At 41.3% G+C, this 2,495-nt stretch overlaps 1 protein-coding gene across 1 annotated transcript in view; it reads left to right on the top strand.

Annotated features, from left to right (window-relative positions):
- Dars2 (aspartyl-tRNA synthetase 2, mitochondrial) overlaps window positions 1-2,495 on the top strand; it is a 30,139-nt gene that overhangs the window by 8,829 nt on the left and 18,815 nt on the right. Inside the window, exon 7 of the mRNA XM_005364012.3 lies at window positions 1,539-1,585. Coding sequence (XP_005364069.1) covers window positions 1,539-1,585 — 47 coding nt within the window. The remainder of the gene's footprint in view (window positions 1-1,538; window positions 1,586-2,495) is intronic.

The raw sequence follows: 2,495 nt of genomic DNA, 5'->3' as shown, positions 1-2,495 counted from the left end.
TCCGCCTGCCTCTGCCTCCCGAGTGCTGGGATTAAAGGCGTGCGCCACCACCGCCCGGCTGTTTGTTTCTACATAGTAAGTTTCTCTCCTACACCCTGTCGTGGACTGGCCTTGACAAAAAAACCTCTTGCCAGGGTAGGGGTGTAGGAATTTAGAAATGTAAGTAATAAATATGGAGACACATGAAGAATAACAGAACAGAAACCATAGAATAATACCAGGAGGGCATTCCAGTGATTACTGAAAATCGCCTATGTTTATTTTTCCATAGGTCTTATACCCAATACAAACTGGTGGGGGTGGGGAAGTAACAAAAGGCTTTATTAACATGATACACGACAACTCAAACAGTCCATGGCTTCATCACTCTGAGACATCAAATCATTAGCAGTCTGATGTCTAGGTAGCAAAGCTGCTCTAGACCAGGTATCCTGAAGGCAGCCCCTCCCCAGGTGAACTCATAGTTACAAAAGAAGGAGCAGAAGTACATTTACATGTCCTGACCACCTGTCAGGATGACATGGACCTACTTGAATGAGCTGTTTTAATCACAAGCAATCACATCCTGCATTGGGATGTGCAGCTACGCATGTGAGTCATTTGAGCAACCTCTAACTCTCTGACGTCAGACAAGGTGGAAATGGACTCATATTTTTGGGCCTCCACAACACCCCCACCTCTAACAGTTTAAGTTCTTGTAATTCCTTTTTGTTTGAAACAAGGCCTCACGATTGCAGTCCAGGATACAGGACCTTACTATGTAATTCAGGCTGGCCTAAAACTTGAAACAATTCCCCTGCTTTATCCTTACAGGTTCTAGAATTACAGTATGAGCAACTTCACCCAGCTTTTATTTATTTATTGGTTTGTTTGTTTGTTTGAGATATATTCAGGCTGACTTTGAACCCACAAGCTCCTCAGCCTCTTCAATTCTGGGCTTTCAGGTGTAGACCACAATGCCCATGCTTATACACCATTTGTTGGGAAGTCTGAAATTTCCCCTGAGTTAAAGTAGCACACTCCTGCATACTTTTTATTGTTTCATCATTGCTGTACTAGCAGAACATTTGAACACCAGAGCATTTCAGTAGATATGAATCCATCACACATTTAGATCATTTCCTGACATAAGCGTCAGCTTTATGAGCAGAATTACAAGTTTTAGCTTCTAATTTATACTTTACTATTGACATCATTGTTATCATTTATGAAGAGATGGGACCCAAGCAGCAGTCCCATGAGGGGCAGCAGCAGGCTACCTGGGACCTTAGCAGGTCCCTTTGTCTGGTGAGAGACGGGGGGGGGGGGGGGGGGGATGAGTTTATTTATTATGGAGGGGAAAGGGAAGAGAGGAAGAAGTTGCCTGGTGGGGGGAGAGGAGGTGGGAGATCCCCTTGCCTTGGCAGAAGGGAGGTTGGGAATGGGCTGAGCTTGTCTCTTAAAGGGACAGGACACCCAGGTAACAGACCAGGCTAGCAAATGACAACAATCATTCTTGGCAAATTCCTCTGTACTAACTGCTTTTTCTCTATTTTTAGGGTTTGTGGATGTAGAAACCCCAACACTGTTTAAGAGGACTCCAGGGGTATGTATATTACTTATCATCTTACTATTATTATCCTCTTCATTATAAAAGTGATTGCATTGCCTTTATTATCACTTCGCTCATTTTTATTTACTTTTATTGCTACCTCATAATCTTCACATCAGCTAGACTATTTTCTGCCCACTTCCTAAAAAAGTACAGGAAAAGAACATATCAGGAAAAATAGCTATATGGGAAAGATGGAAAGCAGAGACAGATCCTTCTTTGATGGAGAGAATAAGATAGATCACCCTTAGGCAAAAGGATCTGTCTCCACAGAAAAGGTTGGCTTTGAATTTGACACAAGGAAAACAAATGCCATATTAATAAGAAAAAAAGAACCAGGCGAGGTAATGAATACCTGAAAGACCAACATTTGGGGAGCGAAAGCAGGAGGATCACAACTTTGAGACTGTCTCTACATAGATCCTGTCAAAAAAGAACTGAAGTTTAAAAAAGACAAAAACAACAAAAACACTGATATTTAATAACTATTCACTATAGACTTTAAAAAAAAAACAAAAAACAGTTTAGGGGCTGGAGAGATGGCTCAGCAATTAAGAGCACCAGCTGCTCTTCCAAAGGTCCTGAGTTCAATTCCTAGCACCCACATGGTGACTCATAGACATCTATAATGGGATCAGATGCCCTCTTCTGGCGTGCAGGCATACATGCAGATTGAGCACTCATATCCATAAACTAAATATATGAATCTTAATAAAACAACAACAGTTTATGTAATAGGTATATAGTTCAGTGGTACAGTGTCCGTGTAACATGTTCAAGGTCCTAAGCTCAAAAACAAAGAAATACCTACTTTTTATTTATTTATTTATTTGTTTGTTTGTTTGTTTGCTTTTTCGAGACAGGGTTTCTCTGTGGTTTTGGAGCCTGTCCTGGAACTTGCTCT

Source organism: Microtus ochrogaster (genome assembly GCF_000317375.1).
Source record: "Microtus ochrogaster isolate Prairie Vole_2 chromosome 6 unlocalized genomic scaffold, MicOch1.0 chr6_random_2, whole genome shotgun sequence".
NCBI classification, from domain to species: Eukaryota; Metazoa; Chordata; class Mammalia; order Rodentia; family Cricetidae; genus Microtus; species Microtus ochrogaster.
This window is presented reverse-complemented; position numbering and strand designations above follow the sequence as displayed.